Raw genomic sequence first — 23,603 nt, forward strand, 5'->3', positions numbered from 1 at the left:
AGAGAGAGTGGGAGAGAGAGAGAGAGTGGGAGAGAGAGAGAGAGTGGGAGAGAGAGTGGGAGAGAGGGAGTGGGAGAGGGAGAGAGGGTCCCTGTGTGTGTGTGTACTCACCTAATTGTCCTTGCGGGGGTTGAGCTTTGGCTCTTTGGGCCCATCTCTCAACTGTCAATCAACTGGTGTACAGATTCCTGAGCCTATTGGGCTCAATTATATCTACATTTAAAACTGTGTATGGAGTCAGCCTCCACCACATCTCTGCCTAATGCATTCCACCTGTTAACTACTCTGACACTGAAAAAGTTCTTTCTAACGTCCCTGTGGCTCATTTGGGTACTCAGTTTCCACCTATGTCCCCTTGTTCACGTACCGCCAGTGTTGAATAGTTTATCCTTGTCTACCCTGTCAATTCTCCTGAGGATCTTGTAGGTAGTGATCATATCTCCCCCTCACTCTTCTGTCTTCTAGTGTCGTAAGGTGTATTTCCCGCAGTCTTTCCTCGTAACTCATGCCTCTTAGTTCTGGGACCAGTCTAGTGGCATACCTCTGAAATTTTTCCAGCTTCGTCTTGTGCTTGACAAGGTGCGGACTCCATGCTGGGGCCGCATACTCCAGGATTGGTCTTACATATGTGGTGTACAAGATTCTAAACGATTCCTTACACAGGTTCCTGAAGGCTGTTCTAATGTTAGCCTGCCTTGCTTATGCCGCAGACGTAATTCTTTTGATGTGGGCTTCAGGAGACAGGTTTGGTGTGATATCAATTCCTAGATCTTTCTCTCTTTCCGTTTCATTAAGTACTTCATCTGCTATTCTGTATCTTGTGTCTGGCCTCCTGTTTCCACCGCCTAGTTTCATTACTTTGCATTTACTCGGGTTAAACTTTAACAGCCATTTGTTGGACCATTCATTCAGTTTGTCTAGGTCATCCTGTAGCCTTCTACTATCATCCTCTGTTTCAATCCTCCTCATAATTTTTGCATCATCAGCAAACATTGAGAGAAACGATTCTATACCCTCTGGGAGATCATTTACATATATCAGAAACAGTATTGGTCCAAGGACTGACCCCTACAGGACTCCACTTGTGACGTCACGCCAATCCGAGACCTCACCCCTCACAGTGACTCTTTGTCTTCTGTTACTTACGTACTCCCGTGTCCAACGGAATACCTTCCCTTTCACTCCAGCCTGTATCTCCAGCTTTCTCACTAGCCTCTTATGTGGTACTGTATCAAAGGCTTTTTGACAATCCAAAAATATGCAGTCTGCCCAGCCCTCTCTTTCTTGCCTGATTTTTGTTGCCTGGTCGTAGAACTCAATTAGCCCTATGAGGCAGGACTTGCCATCCCTGAACCCATGTTGATGCTGTGTTACAAAGTTCTTTCGCTCCAGATGTTCCACTAGCTTTCTTCGCATAATCTTCTCCATCAGCTTGCATGGTATGCAGGTTAAGGACACTGGCCTGTAGTTCAGTGCCGCCTGCCTATCTCCTTTCTTGTATATTGGAACTACATAAGCTGCCTTCCAAATTTTTGGCAGTTCCCCTGTTTCCAGTGATTTGTTATACACTATGGAGAGTGGCAGGCACAGTGCTTCTGCTCCTTACCTTAGTATCCAAGGGGAGATTCCATCTGGGCCTATAGCCTTTGTCACATGCAACTCTAGTAAACACTTCTTTACTTCCCCACTGGTAATCTCAAACTCTTCCAGTGGTTCCAGGTTAACTATTCCCTCTTTTATCTCTGGAATCTCTCCTTGCTCTTCGGTGAAGACCTCCTGGAACTTCTTATTCAGTTCCTCACAAACTTCCATGTCGTTTGTAGTGAATCAATCTGCCCCTATCCTTATATTCATTACCTGTTCCTTTACTGTTGTTTTTCTCCAGATGTTACTATGCAGCAACTTGGGTTGAGTCTTTGCCTTGTTTGCGATGTCATTTTCGTATTGTCTTTCTGCCTCTCTTCTCATCCTGACATATTCATTCCGGGCATTCTGGTATCTTTCTCTGCTCTCAAGTGTCCTGTTATTCCTATAGTTTCTCCGTGCCCTATTACTTTGCTGTTTAGCTAGCCCACATCTCTGATTAAATCATGGGCTTCTCATCTTCATTTCATTGCTTTCCTTTTGGACTGGGACAAACTTGTTTGCTGCTTCCTTGCACTTGTGCGTGATGAAGTCCATCATGTCTACGGCCGTCTTTCCCCTGAGCTCTGTTTCCCATGTTATATCTGTTAGGAATTTTCTTAACACCTCATAGTTTCCCTTTTGGAATGCCAGTTTTTTGTTTTCAGTACCCCTCCTCGAGTTCAATAACCCTTCCTAACCAGATACTCAAACGCCAGTACACTGTGGTCGCTCATTCCTACTGGGGCCTCATAGCCGATTTTCCTTATGTCGGAGTCGATCAGAGTGAAGACTAGGTCGAGTCTCGCTGGTTCATCGTTTCCTCTCATCCTAGTGGGTTCCCTGACATGTTGGCTTAGATAGTTTCTTGTCGCCACCTCCATTAGTTTAGCTCTCCATGTATCCTCTCCTCCATGCGGTTCCTTGTTCTCCCAGCATATCTTTCCGTGATTGAAGTCTTCTATGATGAGCAGATGGGATCTATTTCTACAGGCAGTAGAGGCTGCCTTCTCAATTATAGTGTTAACTGCCATGTTGTTGTTGTAATTCTCTTACCTTGGTCTTCTGTTATTTGGTGGAGGGTTATATATAACTACTACTACTACTTTTGGTCCTCCCAATGATATGGTGCCTGTTACGTAGTTTCTGAAACCATTGCAGCCCGGGATGACCATCTCCTTGAAGCTCCATTCCTTTCTCATTAGTAGGGCCACTCCACCTCTTCCCCGTCCTTCCCTCTCTTTCCTTATTACAGTGTAGTTCTGGGGAAACACTGCATTCGTTATGATACCTGAGAGTTTTGTTTCTGTGAGTCTGATTACATCTGGGTTCACTTCTTGTGTTCTTTCCCGTAGTTCACTTGCCTTGCTGGTGATCCCATCTATGTTCGAGTACATCACATTGAAGCTGACTCTCTTCTGTCCTTTCTCAGATCTTGTACTCACCTATTTGTACTCACCTATTTGTGCTTGCAGGATCGAGCATTGACTCTTGGATCCGACCTTTCCAGCTATCGGTTGTTTACAGCAATGACTCCTGTCCCATTTCCCTATCATACCTAATTTTAAAAGTATGAATAGAGTTTTCTTCCACAACCTGTTCCCCAAGTGCACTCCATTTTTCCATTACTCTCACGCAGAAAGAAAACTTCCTAACATCTCTGTGACTCATCTGAGTTTCCAGTTTCCACCCATGTTCCCTCGTTCTGTTATTATTACGTGTGAACATTTCATCTATTTCCACTTTGTCAATTCCCCTGAGTATTTTATATGTCCCTATCATATCTTCTCTCTCCCTTCTTTTCTCTAGTGTCGTAATGTTCAGTTCCTTCAGACGCTCTTCATATCCCACCCCTCGTAACTCTGGGACAAGCCTCGTCGCAAACCTCTGAACCTTCTACAGTTTCCTTATGTGTTTCTTCAGGTGGAGGCTCCATGATGGCGCGGTATACTCGAAGACGGGTCTCACGTAGGTAGTGTAAAGCGCCCTAAAAGCCTCCTCATTTAGGTTTCTGGATGAAGTTCTAATTTTCGCCAGTGTAGAGTACGCTGCTGTCGTTATCTTATTTATATTTGCCTCAGGAGTTAGGTTAGGAGTCACATCCACTCCCAGGTCTCTTTCTCGAATCGTTACAGGTAGGCAGTTCCCCTTCATTGTGTACTGTCCTTTTGGTCTTCTATCACCTGATCCCATTTCCATAACTTTACATTTACTGGTGTTAAACGCCAGTAGCCATTTCCCTGACCATCTCTGCAACCTATTTAAGTCCTCTTGGAGGATCCTACAATCCTCGTCTGTCACAACTCTTCTCATTAATTTTGCGTCATCCGCAAACATTGACATGTATGATTCCACTCCTGTAAACATATCATTTACGTAAATTAGAAAGAGGATTGGTCCCAGCACCGATCCTTGAGGTACTCCACTTGTTACTGTTCGCCAGTCCGACTTCTCGCCCTTTACCATTACCCTCTGGCTCCTTCCTGTTAGGTAGTTCTTCACCCATGAAAGGGCCTTTCCGCCTACTCCTGCCTGCCTCTCAAGTTTGTATAGCAGTCTCATGTGCGGTACTGTATCAAAGGCCTTTTGGCAGTCAAGAAATATGCAGTCTGCCCAGCCTTCTCTGTCCTGCCTTATCCTGTGTGTGTGTGTGTGTGTGTGTGTGTGTGTGTGTGTGTGTGTGTGTGTGTGTGTGTGTATGTGTGTGTGTGTGTACTCACCTAGTTGTGCTTGCGGGGGTTGAGCTCTGGCTCTTTGGTCCCGCCTCTCAACTGTCAATCAACAGGTGTACAGGTTCCTGAGCCTATTGGGCTCTATCATATCTACACTTGAAACTGTGTATGGAGTCAGCCTCCACCACATCACTTCCTAATGCATTCCATTTGTCAACCACTCTGACACTAAAAAAGTTCTTTCTAATATCTCTGTGGCTCATTTGGGCACTCAGTTTCCACCTGTGTCCCTTAGTGCGTGTGCCCCTTGTGTTAAACAGCCTGTCTTTATCAACCCTGTCAATTCCCTTGAGGATCTTGAATGTGGTGATCATGTCCCCCCTAACTCTTCTGTCTTCCAACGAAGTGAGGTTTAATTCCCGTAGTCTCTCCTCGTAGCTCATACCTCTCAGCTCGGGTACTAGTCAGGTGGCAAACCTTTGAACCTTTTCCATTTTAGTCTGTGTGTGTGTGTGTGTGTGTGTGTGTGTGTGTGTGTGTGTGTGTGTGTGTGTGTGTGTGTGTGTGTGTGTGTGTGTGTGTGTGTGTGAGTGTGTGTGTGTGTGTGTGTGTTTACTAGTTGTGTGTTTACTAGTTGTGTTTTTGCGGGGGTTGAGCTTTGCTCTTTCGGCCCGCCTCTCAACTGTCAATCAACTGTTTACTAACTACTACTTTTTTTTCTTTTTTTTCCCACACCACACACACACACACCCCAGGAAGCAGCCCGTGACAGCTGACTAACTCCCAGGTACCTATTTACTGCTAGGTAACAGGGGCACTTAGGGTGAAAGAAACTTTGCCCATTTGTTTCTGCCTCGTGTGTGTGTGTGTGTGTGTGTGTGCGTGTGTGCGTGTGTGTGTGTGTATGTACTAATCTAGTTGTACTCACCTAGTTGTGCTTTTCGGGGTTGAGCTCTAGCTCTTTGGTCCCGCCTCTTAATTGTTAATCAACTGGTGTACAGATTCCTGAGCCTACTGGGCTCCAACATATCTACATTTGAAACTGTGTATGGAGTCAGCCTTCACCACATCACTACTTAATGCATACCGTTTGTTAACTACTCTGACACTGAAAAAAAAATTTCTAATGTCTCTGTGTCTCATTTGGGTTCTAAGTTTCCACCTGTGTCCCCTTGTTCGTGTTCCACCCGTGCTAATGATCTGTCTTTGTCTACCCTGTCAATTCCCCTGAGAATTTTGTAGGTGGTTATCATGTCTCCCCTTACTCTTCTGTTTTCCAGGGATGTGACGTTCAGCTCCTTTAGCCATTCCTCGTAGCTCATACCTCTCAGTTCCGGGACGACTCTGGTGGCATACCTCTGAATCTTCTCTCACTTTCTCTTGTGTTTAACTATGAATGGATTCCAGGCTGGAGCTGTATATTCCAGGAATTGTCTGTTATAAGTAGTATACAGGCCCTGAACGATTCCTTACACAAGTTTCTAAAGGCAGGTCTTATTTTGGCCAACTTAGCATATGCCACTGATGATATCCTTTGGTGTGGGCCTCTGGGGACAGGTTCGGCGTGATATTAACTCCCAGATCTTTCTCTCTATTTGACTCATGCAGTATTTCACCTCCCAGATGGCACCTTGTGTTCAGCCTTCTGCTCCCTTCGCTTAATTTCATTACTTTACACTTTCCTGAATTGAACTTTTGTAGCCATTTTCTAGACCGTTCCTTCAGTTTTTACCAGGTCGTCCTGTAGTCTCTGTCTATCTTCATCTATCTATCATCTATCTCTGTCTATCTCTGATTCTTCTCATAATTTTTCTGTCATCAGCAAACACTGAGAGGAATGAATCTATACCCTCTGGAAGTTCGTTTACATAAATTAGAGACAGGATGGGTCCAAGTACAGAGTCCTGTTGGACTCCGCTGGTGACATCGTCCCACTCTGATGTCTCCCACCTCACAGTTACTCGCTGTTTCCTGTTGCTTAGATACTCTCTTGTCCTCTGGAGCACTTACACTTTTACTCCAGCCTGTTGCTCCAACTTTTCTATCAGCCTTTTATGGGGTACTGTGTCAAAGGCTTCCTGACAGTTTTAGAAAATGCAGTCTGTCCACCCTTCTCTTTCTTGCCTAATTTTTATTGCTTGGTCATAGAATTCTATTAAACCCGTGAGGCACGATTTACAATCTCTGAACCCCTGCTGGTGGTGTGTTACAAAGCTATTGACCTACAAATACTCTTCGAGCCTTTTCCTCACGATCTTCTACATCACCTTGCATGGTATACAAGTTAGGGGAAACTGGCCTGTAGTTCAGTGCCTCTTGCCAATGTGTGTATATGTGTTTGTGTGTGATAAAGGTCCTATGTAACCTATAGAGGATAAACCAATGCCCAAGAGACCTAGTAGGTAGGCATTGTTGTATGTGTTGTGTGTGGGGAAGTTGGTTGCGCCGGGGCCTGGGAGTGTAGTACGAGTACTGCCAGACCCTGTGATCAACGGTTGGTAGGGGAGGCGGTGCCGGCAGTCACAGTCACTTCTGGATTGCCATAGTCCTCACAGGATCGTCTCCCCAGTCTGCCCATGGGAATACCACTTGATAACCATCTCGCTCTCTTCTCTCTCTCTCTCTCTCGATCTCTCATCTCGTCTCTCTCTCCTCTCCTCCTCTCTCCTCTCTCTCAGTCTCCTCTCTCACTTCTCCCGCTCTCTCGTATATCCTCTCCATGCTGCTCTTCCCGTCTCTCGAATCTCTCGTCTCTCCTCCTCATCTCCTCTTCAAGTCTCTCGTTCTCTCGTCATCTCTCCTCGCTCCTGATCTCTCTCTCCTCCTCTCCTCTCTCTCTCTCTCTCTCTCCTCTCTCTCTCTCTCTCTCTCTCTCTCTCTCTCTCTCTCTCTCTCTCTCTCTCTCTCTCTCTCTCTCTCTCTCCTCTCTCTCTCTCTCTCTCTCCTCTCTCTCTCTCTCTCTCTCTCTCTCTCTCTCTCTCTCTCTCTCTCTCTCTCTCTCTCTCTCTCTCTCTCTCTCTCTCTCTCTCTCTCTCTCTCTCTCTCTCTCTCTCTCGCTCTCTCTCTCTCTCTCTCTCTCTCTCTCTCTCTCTCTCTCTCTCTCTCTCTCTCTCTCTCTCTCTCTCGCTCTCTCTCTCTCTCTCTCTCTCTCTCTCTCTCTCTCTCTCTCGCTCTCTCTCTCTCTCTCTCTCTCTCTCTCTCTCTCTCTCTCTCTCTCTCTCTCTCTCTCTCTCTCTCTCTCTCTCTCTCTCTCTCTCTCTCTCTCTCTCTCTCTCTCTCTCTCTCTCTCTCTCTCTCTCTCCTCTCTCTCACTGTCTCTTTTCTCCTATCTCTGTCGCTATCTTTCTAAATGCAATGAAGATTATTATACCTAATAAATCCAATAATTAATAATTAGAATTATTAGTTATTTGGATTTATTGGTAACACACCCCAAGTGAACCTTGGGCTGTCAGTCCAGTGTCAAATCTGTAGGAGTAGCAACACTTTGGCAACAAGCAGAGAAGGCAGGTGGGAAAGGAATTCCTGGAACTTTTTGTCTGGCAGGCAAGACTCAGGGTAAGTCATTGTTAAAAGGTAAGCCTGGGTCTTCCTTTACTCCTCCATGGGTCTAGGCCGGAATTGCTAATTACAGTTTCCCCGTGGTTGATTGAAGGGACTCCCAGGGTGAATCAGTGGTGCCCCCAGTGGTTGGAGCGAAGACCTGCGGTGGTGGGTATTACTGGTCCTCTTCTGTGGGGCAAAGTTGAATCTGTGGAGTCACGTGATTGGAGAGACTGAGTACTGTCTCCTGAACCCCGTAGCAGCCCCTATGCTAGCATAGCTCCCAGCCCCCCCCCCTCACCCCCCTGTGACAAGAATTGGCGACCTTTGCCAGGATACATTCGTCAAAATACAGTGTTGCTAGGATACGTTCATCGAGGTACAGTGTTGCCAGGATACGTTGGTCGGGCAACAGTGTTGCCCAGAGTTCAGGACATTGTTGCCAAAATTCGCGGACAGTGTTGCCAGGGTACGAATACAGTGTTGCCAGTGAATTTAGTGATAGCATTACCCAACCCGCTAAGGGAGTGAAACATTGAAATTAGCACCCACTAATTTGTCTGTGCTGTCGTGTATGGCTCGATAATATAGAGAGGGAGGAGGATACTGTAAAGAAATTTATTGGGATGGGGGATGAGAAAATTTTGGAGGAGTGTACCTAAGCTCAGCTCCAACAAGTGGCAAACAACTTTGGGATCAGAGTGAGGACGACTAAGGTAGCGGAACATAGGATAGAGATCATGGCACAGTACATAGCTCGAGAGGAGACGATGGGAGTAGAGCCATGCCAAGAGGAGCCATCCCAAAGTGGGCCGTCCCCAGTAGAGTCGTCCCAAGCACCTACCAGTGTGGCTAGAACTTGCAGTGAACGTGGAAGCAGTTGGGGATCCAATAGTAGCCGGAAGAGCAGTGCAGCTGGAGATAATACGAATGCAATTAGAGGCGCAACTGCGTCGAGAGGAGAGAGAAGCACGTTAGTACAGAGTAGATTGACTGGTGAGGCCAGAGAGACATATAACATGTTGGACATCGAGGAGAGTGTGCCATATACGTACACAATCAAGAAAGCGGTGCTCCACTCATATAGACTAACCCCGGAGGTTTACAGGAAACGCTTCCGTGATTGCACGAGGGCATCAGGAAGGTCATATGCTGAGACTGCTCGTGACATGGAGCGCAAGTTTCTACGATGGCTGAAGGCCGAAGAGGTAGAGACGATGGAGAAGCTGAAACAGTTGATTGTGATGGAAAAATTCATGCCCATGCTCCATTCCGGAACTCAAGGTCAGAGTGAAGGAGGCAGGAATAAAGGACCTTAAAGGTACAGCGAACCAAGCTGGAGGAGACACTGCATCTTAGAAGGAAGGGACCGTCCAGACAATCGCCTTACACCATGTCTGGAGGGAACTTTAAGAGTTCAGGAGCAAGGACGGGCTGGAACTCTCCCAAGGGTAGTTTGCCCAGTGAAGAATATCGGTTCAAGAGCTCGAGGGATGCGGGAAGGAAGCCTCAAGCTGTGAGCAGTGGACCTAGCTCGGGAGTAGGAGCTGCTGCCCGGGAACCGACGACGGGGAGTCCAAGTAGGACTCAGGGAACGTCTACTGTTGGCATCACCAGAGTGACTGGTGAGTGGTCGCCTAGGAAAGGCGGCCGATGCTGCAACTGTGGTGTAAGAGGTTATTTTGCCCGTGAGTGTGACGAGCACCAGAGGAATATGGGACTGATGTTAGAAGAGGAGAGAGTATTTGTTCATACCCTATATTATAGTGGACCCAATGTGAATAGTTGGGAAATGAAGATGGGCGAACACCCCTTCGTTTTCGGGGCCACCATGAAGTTTGGGAAGTCAGACCAAGTGGAGGTTGCAGTTCTTCGTGATACGGGTGCTGACATAAGCATGGTAGCCAGGAGTATTCTTCCCAACGATTTTATGGAATCATCTGTGGGAGTGGTGAGAATACGGAGTGTGGCAGAGGAGTACAGGTTACCACTTTACGAGGTACAGCTGATTGCCGACTATGGAGTTGAGAAGGCTATCGTAGCTGTTGCCCCTAAGTTACCCTTAGAGCACATGCAGATGGTGCTGGGTAACAACCTCGGTGTAGGTAGGATACAACCTGATTGGGCCAGGAGTGTCTATGTGTCAGGCAGTGGTACAACAATGCTAGGTGAGGTGCTGGTGAGGTAGTGGTACGGAAGGCGACATCTTCATTCCTCCATGAAATTCTCTTCCCTGTAAACGTCTTCTTCGGTTCGTGGTTGGGCTTATCCATCTCACTGTGACTCACCTCGCCACAGTGGTTCTTCTTGTCCGTGCCACTATTCATCCAGTTGGCATAGGGGTGCGTGGCTGAACACATGGGAGGTTCAGAAGGACCAGACACATGTGGGAGGTTCAGGAGGACCAGACACATGTGGGTGGTTCAGAAGGACCAGACACATGTGGGAGGTTCAGAAGGACCAGACACATGTGGGAGGTTCAGAAGGACCAGACACATGTGAGAGGTTCAGAAGGACCAGACACATGTGGGTGGTTCAGAAGGACCAGACACATGTGGGAAGGACCAGACACATGTGAGAAGGACCAGACACATGTGGGAAGGACCAGACACATGTGGGAAGGACCAGACACATGTGAGAAGGACCAGACACATGTGGGACATTGTGTAACTCCCGCATACACTATCCTAGTTTACCAAGTTCATAAAATAGAGCAAGCTATAGGTCAGTTACAATGAACAACACATCTAAGTTTCAACAGGTGAGAGACAAAGGACTTGAGAACTTTCACAGTGGTGCTAATCCTTGTAACAATACTCAATACTTAAATAAAATGTGAATAGTAAATCAAACATGAATCAATTATGCATAGATTAGCAAATAATAAATGATTTAGGCCTTTGCTGGATTTAGTCACATCAGTCGTATCCTAAACTCATGAGGTGACAAGATGTATTTTAGCTTAAGGCGTAGTGTATTCTGCTTTCGCAGTACCCAAGGAGATACCTAAATTTGAACTAATTCTGTAAATTCGTATCCAGTGCAGCAGGACACTTGCTCGTTAAGGGGGCAAACACTGTTTTTCTCAAACTAACTTTGATAGATCAAAGTGACTAAATGGCCTCAGTCACAATATAAGTAGATAGATGTCCTAATTGACTGAAATAATTAATAAAATAAGATTGATACTTAAATAATTATTTATATTTAATCTCATCAAATTCTTACTAAACGTAAATCAAAAAGATACGAAATTAAACGTACATGAGTGTGGGGTTAAGCCCGTATAAATAACCAGTGTTCTTTGTATGAGGAAAATGGTAAAGACATACAACCGATTGATCACTATACAACCAATCAATAAATAAAAACAGTTATAACCGTTCTGATAAAATGTAAAGGAACCCGAGTACATAAAGTCTAATTATGCCAGGTTCATTTAACTCTTCTCTTGAGCTGGGAAAGTTGTTTCATTTGATGAACCCATAGCGAGCTTGGCGTCTGCCGGCGTTCTTGTAATTCTTCTTAATTAACCAATGGCTCTGTTACAGTCTCTCTACTCAAAGTTTATGCACTTAATTGTTCACTAAACATTCGTCTGTTTGTTGAAGACCGTCAGCATCTCACAAACGCTCATGATAGCAAACAAAGTGGAACTGTTGGTCAGAGCCTCGAAGTGGGCATTTCTGGGGAACAAACCAAATGTGAAGATTGACGTCCCTCCACCCCGGAGATGACGTCCCTCCACCCCGGAGTTGACGTCCCTCCACCCCGGAGTTGACGTCCCTCCACCCCGGAGTTGACGTCCCTCCACCCCGGAGTTGACGTCCCTCCACCCCGGAGTTGACGTCCCTCCACCTCGGAGTTGATGTCCCTCCACCCCGGAGTTGACGTCCCTCCACCCCAGAGTTGACGTCCCTCCACCCCGGAGTAGACGTCCCTCCACCCCGGAGTTGACGTCCCTCCACACCGGAGTTGACGTCCCTCCACCCCGGAGTTGACGTCCCTCCACCCCGGAGTTGACGTCCCTCCACCTCGGAGTTGATGTCCCTCCACCCCGGAGTTGACGTCCCTCCACCCCGGAGTTGACGTCCCTCCACCTCGGAGTTGATGTCCCTCCACCCCGGAGTTGACGTCCCTCCACCCCAGAGTTGACGTCCCTCCACCCCGGAGTTGATGTCCCTCCACCCCGGAGTAGACGTCCCTCCACCCCGGAGTTGACGTCCCTTCTCCCCGGAGTTGATGTCCCTCCACCCCGGAGTTGACGTCCCTCCACCCCACAGTTGACGTCCCCTCCACCCCAGAATTAACGTCCCCTCCTCCCCGGAGTTGACGTCCCCTCCTCCCCGGAGTTGACGTCTCTCCATCCCAGAGTTGACATCCCTCCACCCCGGAGTTGACGTCTCTCCACCCCGGAGTTGACGTCCCCTCCTCCTCGGAGTTGACGTCTATCCTCCCCTGAGTTGACGTCCCCTCTTCCCCGGAGTTGACGTCTCTCCACCCCGGAGTTGAAGTCCCTCCACCCCGGAGTAGACGTCCCTACTCCCCAGAGTTGACGTCCCTCCGCCCCGGAGTTGACGTCCCTCCGCCCCGGAGTTGACGTCCCTCCACCCCGGAGTTGACCTCCCTCCACCCCGGAGTTGACGTCCCTCCACCCTGGAGTATACGTCCCTCCACACCCTGAGTTGACCTCCCTCCACCCCGGAGTTGATGTCCCTCCACCCCGGAGTTGACCTCCCTCCACCCCGGAGTTGACGTCCCTCCACCCTGGAGTTGACGTCCCTCCACCCCGGAGTAGACGTCCCTCCACCCCGGAGTTGACGTCCCTTCACCCCGAAGTTGACGTCTCCTCCACCCCGGAGTTGACCACCCTCCACCCAGGAGTTGACGTCCCTCCACCCCGGAGTTGACGTCCTTCCACCCCACAGTTGACGTCCCCTCCACCCCAGAATTGACGTCCCCTCCTCCCCGGAGTTGACGTCCCTCCACCCCGGAGTTGACGTCCCCTCCTCCCCGGAGTTGATGTCTCTCCACCCCGGAGTTGCATCCCTTCACCCCGGAGTTGACGTCTCTCCACCCGTGAGTTGACGTCCCCTCCTCCCTGGAGTTGACTTCCTCTCCTCCCCGGAGTTAACGTCTCTCCACCCCGGAGTTGACGTCTCTCCACCCGGAGTTGACGTCTCCCCACCCCAGAGTTGACGTCCCCTCCACCCCGGAGTTGGGAGAACGGGGTGCTAGTTACTCAATTTTAATTGCTTATATATCGGCCCACAAGTGATTAAACATATGGTCAGTAAGCTAACATCGAATAAAAGTAGAACTATAAAATGATTCAATTATATAACTTAAACGCCCTCTGGAGGAGATATAAATCCATGATGAACATCACTAATTATGAGATATTATAAAAGGCATTAAACTCAGCCAAAAAGGAAATTAGATCAGCCAAAAGAAACTACGAAAACCATTTGCTCAAAACATAAAGAAAGTTCCTAAGTCGTTTGGAGGCCTGGTCGACGACCGGGCCGCGGGGACACTAAGCCCCGGAAGCACCTCAAGGTAACCTCAAGGTTCTATGCCTATAAGAAGAAAAACTAAACAAAAGACTCGGTCGACCATGGTAAGATAACTCTAACCAAACTGAATTGGACGATAAACGTGCAACAGCACTGAATGAATACTTAACATCAGTGTTTACACTAGAAAGTTTATGTGGCATCCCATTACCCACACAAATATTTGAAGAAGGTGAAGAGAACGAATTAAGTGATATACCCATAACGTGCAACATTACCAGGAAGAGTACCGACAAACTATAAGACTCAAACACCCCAGGTGGGGGGAAGGGAAGGGAACTATCAGGTGAGTGCTAAGCAATTACGACTATATAGCACTGGGAAGGGATGAGGCTAAGGATTTCGGATGGGACGTACGGGATGTGGGGGGGGGGGGCGATGAACGGTGCCCAGCTACTTGGACGGTCGGGGATTGATCGCCGACCTGCATGAAGCGAGACCATGGCTCTACCGTCCACCCAAAGTGGTTGGGTACCCCAGTTGTGGTCAGAATTATATTCTAAACCGTAAAGGAACTGGCAGAGGAACTATACCTACCACTGAAACTCCTTTCCAGAAAATCTCTGAACCACGGGATAGTTCCCCTAGATTGGAAATATGCCAATGTCACCCCTTCAAGTTCAAGTACATTTATTGAGACAATATGATACATCTCAAAAGGATAGAATAGCTACGGCTATTTCTATCCTCCACTGTCACCCCTATTTCCAAAATAGACAGAAAGCTCAGTAGAAAGCTACCGTCCGATTAGCTTGACATCACACATCTGCAAGCTCATGTGGAGAGTCCTAAGGGAGAGAATCATCCACCGTCTCACAGTGAACAATTTTGTAATATCAACTCAACTTTGGTATGTTAAAAATAGATCACATTTTTGGAAACGGTAACGAGCTACTCAGACAAAGGACTTCCAGCAGATGTAGTATATATGCACTGTGATAATGCTTTCGATAAAAGGTACCACATGAAAGACTAGCAAGGATATTACAGGCACATGGAATAAATAGTATTCCATTTATTAAATTACTTGTAAATAAATCAAATCAAATCAAACAAGAATAAATAAAACAATGGTTAAAACAAAGAAAACAGAAGGTTGTGCTAAATGGGAAGGAATCTGATTGGAGAAATGTGGTGAGTAGGGTACCACAGGGATCTATTTTCGACCCAATTTTTTTTATAGTATATACTAGCTGTACCCAGCCACGCGTTGCTGTGACTTACAGCAACGCGTGGGCCACAGCAACCACAGCAGCCACAGCAACCCTCCCCTGTTCCCCCATCCTACTCACCATTCCCATCATCTCCGGTCCCCTCGTCCTCCCTACATTTCCCTCACTTCCCCGTCCCCTCGTCCTCCCCATCATCCCCCCACACCCCCGTCCCTTCGTCCTCCCCACCATTTCCCCCCCTTCACCATCTCCCATTCCCCTGTCCCCCTTGTCAGCCCCACCATTCTTCACTCCTCCGTCCCCTCCTATCCACCATCCCCCACTTCTCCGTTCCTTCATCGTCCCCACATCATCATTTTGCAGATGACACAAAAATTTATGGTGAAGTGGGAAGTGAAAATGATATCGAGGACTTAGGAAGAAATCCATATAACTCCACAAATGGTCAGAAGACTGGCAAATGCTTTTTAATGTAACAAATGCAAGACCTTACATGGGGGATATAACAACCCACGTCACAACAACCAAATGATTAACATTACCTTGCGGCATATTACTGAACATAATGAAGGAACTTGGAGTCAAAATCCATCACTCTGCAAACACACAGTGTAACGGTCCCTATTGTTACCTCATTACTAAGTGGTTACATCTTGTTATACAGTTTTTATGGCGGTTTAGTTGTTTCAACTTGCTAGATAGTTGTCACAACTTGTTAGAAGGTGTTACAACATGTTAGAAGGTGTTACAACTTGTTAGAAGGTGTTACAACATGTTAGAAGGTGTTACAACATGTTAGAAGGTGTTTCAACTTGTTAGATAGTTGTCACAACTTGTTAGAAGGTGTTACAACATGTTAGAAGGAGTTACAAAATATTAGGTGTTACAACATGTTAGAAGGAGTTACAACATGTTAGAAGGAGTTAAAAATGTTAGGTGTTACAACATGTTAGAAGGTGTTACAAATGTTAGAGGGTGTTACAACTTGATAGAAGGTTTTACTACATGTTAGAAGATGTTACAACGTAGTAGAAAGTGTTACAACTTGTTAGAAGGTGTTACAACTTGTTAGAAGTAGTTACAACTTGTTAGAAGGAGTTACAACTTGTTAGAAGGTGTTACAACATGTTAGAAGGTGTTACAACGTGTTAGAAGGTGTTACAACGTGTTAGAATGTGTTACAACGTGTTAGAAGGTGTTACAACTTGTTAGAAGGAGTTACAACTTGTTAGAAGGTGTTACAACATGTTAGAAGGAGTTACAACTTGTTAGAGGGTGTTACAACATGTTAGAAGGAGTTACAAAATGTTAGGTGTTACAACATGTTAGAAGGTGTTACAAATGTTAGAAGGTGTTACAATTTGATAGAAGGTTTTAGTACATGTTAGAAGATGTTACAACGTGGTAGAAAGTGTTACAACTTGTTAGAAGGTGTTACAACTTGTTAGAAGGAGTTACAACTTGTTAGAAGGAGTTACAACTTGTTAGAAGGTGTTACTACATGTTAGAAGGAGTTACAAATGTTAGAAGGTGTTACAACTTGATAGAAGGTTTTACTACATGTTAGAAGATGTTACAACGTGGTAAAAAGTGTTACAACTTGTTAGAAGGAGTTACAAAATGTTAGGTGTTACAACATGTTAGAAGGTGTTACAAATGTTAGTGGGTGTTACAACTTGTTAGAAGGTGTTACAACATGTTAGAAGGTGTTACAACTTGTTAGAAGGAGCTACAACTTGTTAGAGGGTGTTACTACATGTTAGAAGGTGTTACAACATGTTAAAAGGTGTTAGAACTTGTTAGAAGGTGTTACAACTTGTTAGAAGGTGTTACAACGTGTTACAACGTGTTAGAAGGAGTTACAACTTGTTAGAGGGTGTTACTACATGTTAGAAGGTGTTACAACATGTTAAAAGGTGTTCCAACTTGTTAGAAGGTGTTACAACTTGTTAGAAGGTGTTACAACTTGTTATAAGGTGTTACAACTTTTTTGAAGGTGGTACAACTTATTAGAAGATGTTACAACTTGTTAGAAGGTGTTACAATATAATATAAAGTGTTACAACATGTTAGAAGGTGTTACAACTTGTTAGAAGGTGTTACAACTTGTTAGAAGGAGTTACAACTTGTTAGAAGGTGTTACAACATGTTAGAAGTTGTTACAACTTGTTAGAAGATGTTACAACTTGTTAGAAGGTGTTACAATATAATATAAAGTGTTACAACATGTTAGAAGGAGTTACAACTTGTTTGAAGGTGGTACAAAGTGTTAGAAGGTGTTACAACATGTTAGAAGGTGTTACAACTTGTTAGAAGGTGTTACAACATGTTAGAAAGTGTTACAACTTGTTAGAAGGTGTTACAACTTGTTAGAAAGTGTTGCAACTTGTTAGAAGGTGTTAGAAAGTGTTACAATGTGGTAGAAAGTGATACAATATGTTAGAAGATGTTACAACGTGTTAGACGGTGTTCCAACTTGTTAGAAGGTGTTGTAACTTGTTAGAAGGTGTTACAACGTGTTAGAAGGTGTTACAGCTTGTTAGACAGTTGTTACAACATGCTAGAAGGTGTTACAACATGTCAGATAGTTGTTACAACTTGTTAGAAGCTGTTACAACATGTTAGACAGTTGTTACAACATGTTAGAAGGTGTTACAACATGTTAGAAGCGGTTACAACATGTTAGACAGTTGTTACAACATGTTAGAAGCTGTTACAACATGTTAGAAGGTGTTACAACATGTTAGAAGGTGTTACAACTTGTTAGAACGTTGCAGCATCGACGTAGTTTCGTCGTGTGTTTCGGGATATAAACCCAAGGAATCGCATACCCGCTGAAGCTGTATACGACAAAACTGTTTAATCTTAAAATCCAGCTTGAAAAAAAATCATCAGGACAAACGTGGACCCACTGATAAGCCACTGGCTTTCTATACTCATCAAGACTACTAGAGTGTTAGTTACCCCTCGGTAATTTCAGGTACACGACTTGTGCTCCACAGAGTATAATCCAAGATAATTAATAGGAGCTAGTGTGGCAGCGTGTAGACTGTAGACTCCCTTTTGAACTCCTCCTAAGGTTTCACCCCCGCATCACCCACCCAACGCCAGTCTGTACACTGCCAGTAGTGTAAATTAGGACTACGACCGTCCACGCCATCTGAGCAGATGAGCCAGTTGTGGCCACCTGCCCAGGTAAGGGATCTGGTCATAGTACTAAGGGGGTGTGGGAGGACCCCCCCCCCCACGTGCCTGTGCGTAGTCATCTGGAAGGATTTGCGGTTGTCAATGATGATAGGGGGAGTATGTGTAGCAGGTGTGCAGCAGGTGTGCAGCTCATCCTCTGCGTTACCAACTCTACTTCATCATTCAACTTTGCCTTCCTTCTTCTTGGTTTGTGTGTTTACTCTCCAATATGCAGTAATTTAAATTCCCCCATCACAAAATTTATTAAGTTTAACTTTTACCAGACAGTATCTTTCATCATTCCTTTACTAAAATTATTCCTCACAGGTGAAAATAGACAAGTTTAGCTTCATTCAACAGTTTCTTAACTGCATTATGCTTCATTCGACTTTCAAAATACTCAACTACATCATCGTTACTTTATTTCTAAGCCCTTGTGTTAAATAAACAGTCTTTGTCTAGCCTATCAATATCTTTGGGAAACTTGCCAGGGGTGATCACTTGTATTGAATCACTTGTACCCAGAGACAGCTGGGACTTGCTTAACCGTCTCAAGTGAACAGCTTCTCAAACAAGATTAACATTAATCTTCATCAACCTTTAAAATCTTGTTATCTTGCAGGTGCAAATTGGGGGAATCTTTTACTAACAATATCTACATATGACAAATAGTATTTTCCTAATTCAATCAAGGTGGGGTTTAATGTTCTACACATATTTCTAATGTCTCTCAGATGTTCACATTCTCTCAGGTAGTGGTCAAGACGGTCTCCATCACTCTCACCACAGATTCTGCAACTCAGCTGTTCAACTGTTGTTTCCATTCCAAATCTCCTTGGATATTTGTATCCAAGACGAATTCTCGCTATTATTAATTCTCTCCTGCGGCCACCTCCTCTTCGTTCATAATGATTGGTATTGCCAGCTGCAACTATGATGTATCAGCATACAGATTCACTGATTTGTTATTCTACTCTCCTTTCCTCAGTAACCTTGTTGCGGTGATGTTGCCTGATAATGCCTCTAATTTGTAGAAGAGTCTTGGGTGTGTAGTATTCAATATGGTCTCCTTCAGTGCCTTCAGCAGCCAGCACATCTGCACGTTCTTTTCCACAGATTCCAACATGGGAGGGGATCCACAGAAATTTGACAAATCTTCCCTGATTTCTTAGTTCTCTCACAGCTCATTTGATTTCAGCGACTAACGCAAGATTTTTTGCCCGATTTTTACAAAGGTTTTAATTCTCGGGCAGAAAATCTTGCGATAGTTGCTGAAATCCAGAGAACTGAGAGAGTTTCTCACAAGAAATCAAGAGAGCTGAGTCACTCAAAGCAAGTGAAACAGTTTTCGTGATTCAGCATGTCATACAAAATGGTGTGCGGGGCCTGGACTCAACCAGGAGGACTTTATCCGTGATGTGGGCTTAATCTCAACAGTAATGATTAACATGCTTGGTTCTGGAGAGTTTTATGTAGTTGCTGGACATCTCCCACATTATGTGGGTGATGTCCAGGCCTTTACTTGGTGAAATGTTGAGGTGTTTTATGAGTTGTGATCTCTCCCACAGGGAGGGACGGCTGGTGTCTGCCTGGTGTGACATGACTACTGACGGAGGTGAGTAATCTCTCCCACAGGGAGGGACGGCCGGTGTCTGCCTGGTGTGACATGACTACTGACGGAGGTGAGTAATCTCTCCCACAGGGAGGGACGGCCAGTGTCTGCCTGGTGTAACATGACTACTGACGGAGATCAGCTGTCTCTCCTGCTGCAGTCGTAATGGAGGTATTATTAGTTGTAGTGATGGTGACAGTTACCACTTTAGGGAATTTTTTGTGGGAAAAACTTCCTACCAGTAAGTCAAATCAACTGACCACAACATGGAACTAATAAATTATTATAACTATGCTGGTTGAACAACTTTGTCTGGTTTTAGATAATCATTACCGTGTAGAGTGTAATATGTTCTGTATCCGGCAACTATTACCATCCAGAGTGCAATGTGTTCTGTATCCGGCAACCATTACCATCCAGAGTGCAATATGTTCTGTATCCGGCAACTATTACCATCCAGAGTGCAATATGTTCTGTATCCGGCAACCATTACCATCCAGAGTGCAATATGTTCTGTATCCGGCAACCATTACCATCCAGAGTGCAATATGTTCTGTATCCGGCAACCATTACCATCCAGAATGCATTATGTTCTGTATCCGGCAACCATTACCATCCAGAGTGCAATATGTTCTGTATCCGGTACCATTACCTTTCAGAGTGCAATATGTTCTGTATCCGGCAACCATTACCATCCAGAGTGCAATATGTTCTGTATCCGGCAACCATTACCATCCACAGTACAATATGTTCTGTATCCGGCAACCATTACCATCCAGAGTGCATTATGTTCTGTATCCGGCAACCATTACCATCCACAGTGCAATATGTTCTGTATCCGGCAACCATTACCATCCAGAGTGCAATATGTTCTGTATCCGGCAACCATTACCATCCAGAGTGCAATATGTTCTGTATCCGGCAACCATTACCATCCAGAGTGCAATATGTTCTGTATCCGGCAACCATTACCATCCAGAGTGCATTATGTTCTGTATCCGGCAACCATTACCATCCAGAGTGCAATATGTTCTGTATCCGGCAACCATTACCATCCAGAGTGCAATATGTTCTGTATCCGGCAACCATTACCATCCAGAGTGCAATATGTTCTGTATCCGGCAACCATTACCATCCAGAGTGCAATATGTTCTGTATCCGGCAACCGTTACCATCCAGAGTGCAATATGTTCTGTATCCGGCAACCGTTACCATCCAGAGTGCAATATGTTCTGTATCCGGCAACCATTACCATCCAGAGTGCAATATGTTCTGTATCCGGCAACCATTACCATCCAGAGTGCAATATGTTCTGTATCCGGCAACCATTACCATCCAGAGTGCAATATGTTCTGTATCCGGCAACCGTTACCATCCAGAGTGCAATATGTTCTGTATCCGGCAACCGTTACCATCCAGAGTGCAATATGTTCTGTATCCGGCAACCATTACCATCCAGAGTGCAATATGTTCTGTATCCGGCAACCATTACCATCCAGAGTGCAATATGTTCTGTATCCGGCAACCATTACCATCCAGAGTGCAATATGTTCTGTATCCGGCAACCATTACCATCCAGAGTGCAATATGTTCTGTATCCGGCAACCATTACCATCCAGAGTGCAATATGTTCTGTATCCGGCAACCGTTACCATCCAGAGTGCAATATGTTCTGTATCCGGCAACCGTTACCATCCAGAGTGCAATATGTTCTGTATCCGGCAACCATTACCATCCAGAGTGCAATATGTTCTGTATCCGGCAACCATTACCATCCAGAGTGCAATATGTTCTGTATCCGGCAACCATTACCATTCAGAGTGCAATATGTTCTGCATCCGGCAACCATTACCATCCAGAGTGCAATATGTTCTGCATAAGAACATATGAATGGTTGTCGAGGGCACTGGGTGTCAATTGCCGACTAGACAAATATTGCAAATCAAATGCATTATCTTTCATAGATAACTGGGAACACTTCTAGGGAAGAAATGACATGTATGCTCAGGATGGGGTGTGAAAGTTTTTTTTTTTTCTTGTATCGTGATATTCTTGTACTATATCCGTCAACTTTAAACTGACTCTTGATGGATCTCCTGAGGAAGGACTTGCTTAGCTAACATGCTAAGTGTAGTAAGCAGTTAATTCCCTACGTTAGAGACCATAGAACAATTGACTAGGCGCAAGTAAAAGCCGAGACCTCAAAATTTCCATTCTTGCGAAATTCCAAGTATGGAATTTCCCTCACTTTGGCCGTCGACCTTCGAAAATCGCCGGAGCGAATCTAACACGTAGGTCACTGGTTCTCACAATGTATTATTTGTTGTGTGGTGCTATGAATTCAGCCCAAATCTCATGAAGCAGTCTCAAATGAACAGCAATAATAATTTCAGGCAACATAGCAGAACATAATGTAAATCAGTAAAATGTGTGGAGTGTAACGAAAAGACAGTGTTCAACATAACAACACCGTTTATTCAACAAAACTAACTACTACAACAATGAAAAATATCAATGATGTTAGTTAAAAGCCTTCCTGTGACACCTTTACGAAAGCTAGACACCAGCCACGAGTATGACTACAGGTTCCTTCCTGCAATCGTGTTGTGCTACATAAATTAACTAATTTGAACATATTGAGTGATCACAGAGAAATCAATCAATGCTCTCTGCTACTCTGCGCTGCCTCCCTCAATCTTCACTGTTAAACGGCTACTACTCGCTTTAACTACTTCCACGAATGTGCTATAATGGCCATTGTAACATATTTGGAATGTATATGACCTATGCTCTCCAACGAGCCTAATCACGGGATGTTTCGAGTAAGGGTTACCAAATCCAGTCCGAGTGCACGGCTATTCACGTGCCCTGTGCACAGCGAGCTTCACGTTACCATACACTAGTAGGAGGTTTAGCTGGTGTAAACTCATTCTCTGACTAATGGTTCATCAATCAAAGGCTGGGGTTGTTACTGTTGCGAACTCGTTGGAACCTGTGGTTGGAGAGGTTTGTCTGGGTTTAAATTGTTAGTAGATATTGGTATGGGAATTGACATGGAGAAATGAGGTAATGAAAGTATGTGTTGGGGGGGGGGGGGACAAATTGGCAAAACGATCACTGAAAAAGAAGGGCCTCAAAAAAACAATACACTCAGGGTATATTACACGAACAGTAGGAGTCTGAGAAACAAAATAAACAATTTAAATGCTATTGTCTGCACAGAAAAAATAGATATTATTGCACTTACAGAAACATGGATGAATGTAGAAAATAGAGATCTATTAGCTAAATAACAAATAAACGGATTTAAACATTTTCACACAGATAGATATATTAGACGAGGAGGGAGATTAGCCATATATGTTAGGGAAAAATTGAAATGTAGCCCCAAAGAAGGAATCAAAACTGAGCCACACACAGAAACTATCTGCCTAGAATTAAAGGAAAAAGATAAAAATCTTATGACAGGATTTCAATACAAGCCACCAAACTTAGACAGAATGGAAGCAAAGCAACTATGGCATGAAATATCTAGAGCAACTACGTCAAACAATACACGTGTCATGGGTGACTTTAATTTTAGTGGAATAAACTGGATTAACAGAACAGGGAATAATGAAGCAGAAGATTTTCTAGAATTAATTGACGATTGCTTTCATAAGCAACACATTAAGGAACCAACATGGGAAATAATATTTTAGACTTAGTGTTAACTAACAGGGAAACACAAATTAATGAAATCGAAATAGGGAGGAGTGGGGAGGAGCAGGCAGGCAGGAAGGTCCAGGAAGGCATGCAGGCCCAGGAGAGTAAGGTAGGCCTAGGAGGCTGCCGAGGAGGAGGAAGGCTGTGGACGACTTTGTAGTCGTCCACAGTGTCGACGACTACAGTGTGTGTAGGCTGTGTTTCTTTGAACAGCGATCACAAAGAAATCAGATTTAGTATAGAATGGAATAGATTTAGTATAGAATGGAATAGATGTGTAGGGGAAAATTTTGTTATAGGTGCCAGATTTTCGAAAAGCTGATTTTAATGGTCTAAGGAATTTTTTGGGTGAAATAGATTGGAACGTCCTGGGCATTGGGGGTGGGCCGGTCTTGGAGTGAAACGTGTACCCAGCGATGGGTAATGTAAAAAGGAGTTTTGTTGTGGATTGAAAATATAACTTATTATAAAATATTCTAAGCAAAGCACAGAAACTTAGTATATCATAAAAATT

The 23,603-nt window shown here is 44.8% G+C and overlaps 1 protein-coding gene across 2 annotated transcripts in view; it reads left to right on the forward strand.

Moving 5' to 3' along the window:
- The window catches only part of LOC138351627 (angiopoietin-2-like), a 289,479-nt gene that overhangs the window by 125,172 nt on the left and 140,704 nt on the right, over positions 1 to 23,603 (forward strand). The window contains exon 5 of one of the 2 annotated variants that reach the window (XM_069303625.1): positions 19,341 to 19,387. In XM_069303625.1, coding sequence (XP_069159726.1) covers positions 19,341 to 19,387 — 47 coding nt within the window. Of the gene's footprint in view, positions 1 to 19,340; positions 19,388 to 19,407; positions 19,455 to 23,603 lie in introns of both variants that reach the window. The other variant, XM_069303624.1, reaches the window with a different exon arrangement.

This window comes from Procambarus clarkii, chromosome 50 (assembly GCF_040958095.1).
Source record: "Procambarus clarkii isolate CNS0578487 chromosome 50, FALCON_Pclarkii_2.0, whole genome shotgun sequence".
Classification (NCBI taxonomy): domain Eukaryota; kingdom Metazoa; phylum Arthropoda; class Malacostraca; order Decapoda; family Cambaridae; genus Procambarus; species Procambarus clarkii.